We start from the raw sequence: 1,002 nt of genomic DNA on the forward strand, positions 1-1,002 counted from the left end.
AAAAAATATAAAAAAAATTTAAGTTAAAAAATAAATAAGTAAACCTTTTTTTTCCAGGTTCATAATTTATTGTATAAATTGAGTATTACATGATGAGTTGACATTAGCTTCTCCAGGCATGGGACTTAACAAATGAGGTTGGACATTTCAGAATCCATTTATGCTGCTTTCACAGCTGGAGTTCTTTTTTTAGGCCTTAACTTGAAGTATAACAAAGCAATGCCTCCATATGTGGCCATAATCATTCTACCAGTGAGAGTGTAAGAGTTGAAATATTTTTTAATACCATTGAACTGGAATTGGCCTTCAGTTTCTGGACCTGCCATGACTTTGATCTTGGTCAAGTCACAGATTCCGCAGCCGACATCCTTCAATGAACCCAGCCACCAACTCCAGCCGGAAAAATAAAATAAAATAAAATAAAATAAATCTTTTAAAAAAGAAAAGAGACAAGGCCCACCGGCTCATGGCACTTATATCCTGGAGGCAGGGTAGCAGAAGGTAAGCAAATCAGTAGATAAATTAGCAAGAGAGTTTCAGACACTAATAAGTCATGACTCATATTTCATACTTTCCCCTCACTGTCTCATAGCAGACAGAGGTGATTAATCAAAGCAGTCCTTCCTCCTGAGCCCAAACTCAAGAATCATAACCCTTCTCCGTATGGCATTCCAAGCATGTGAAATCCATCAGAGTTGTCACATCAGTGAAGTTTAGTTACCATCCTAGGCTTAGATTCTTCTGTAAGATAGTTCTTTTCAAGTTCCAAGAGCTAGCTCTGGCAAATAGAATCCCAGGTCAACATCAATATTTCTCAATATTCCCACAATTTCATATCCCTCTCCTCTCTCCCTCTCCCTCCCCCTCTTCCTCTCCCTCCCTCTCTACTCCCTATCTCACTCCCTCTCCCTCCCTCTCTCTACTCCCTACCTCACTCCCTCTCCCTCCCCCTCTCTTTCTAGCTCTGTGTATATGTGTATATATGTTTATCTTGGAAACAAC

The 1,002-nt window shown here is 39.6% G+C and overlaps 1 protein-coding gene across 1 annotated transcript; it reads right to left on the reverse strand.

The window, feature by feature from the left end:
* Positions 1–158: 158 nt before the first annotated feature.
* Positions 159–389, reverse strand: LOC103728996 (ATP synthase membrane subunit DAPIT, mitochondrial-like). The gene has a single exon (XM_017796566.2). It carries the CDS (start codon positions 324–326, stop codon positions 159–161), a length of 168 nt encoding a protein of 55 aa, XP_017652055.1. The 5' UTR covers positions 327–389.
* Between the last annotated feature and the right edge of the window lie 613 nt (positions 390–1,002).

The sequence above is a fragment of the Nannospalax galili genome, unplaced genomic scaffold, assembly GCF_000622305.1.
Source record: "Nannospalax galili isolate Female #2095 unplaced genomic scaffold, S.galili_v1.0 scaffold511, whole genome shotgun sequence".
Classification (NCBI taxonomy): domain Eukaryota; kingdom Metazoa; phylum Chordata; class Mammalia; order Rodentia; family Spalacidae; genus Nannospalax; species Nannospalax galili.

What these genes read in the sequence shown, in the direction of transcription:
- LOC103728996 (XM_017796566.2), bottom strand. Translation starts at nt 326, where the DNA reads ATGGCAGGTCCAGAAACTGAAGGCCAATTCCAGTTCAATGGTATTAAA.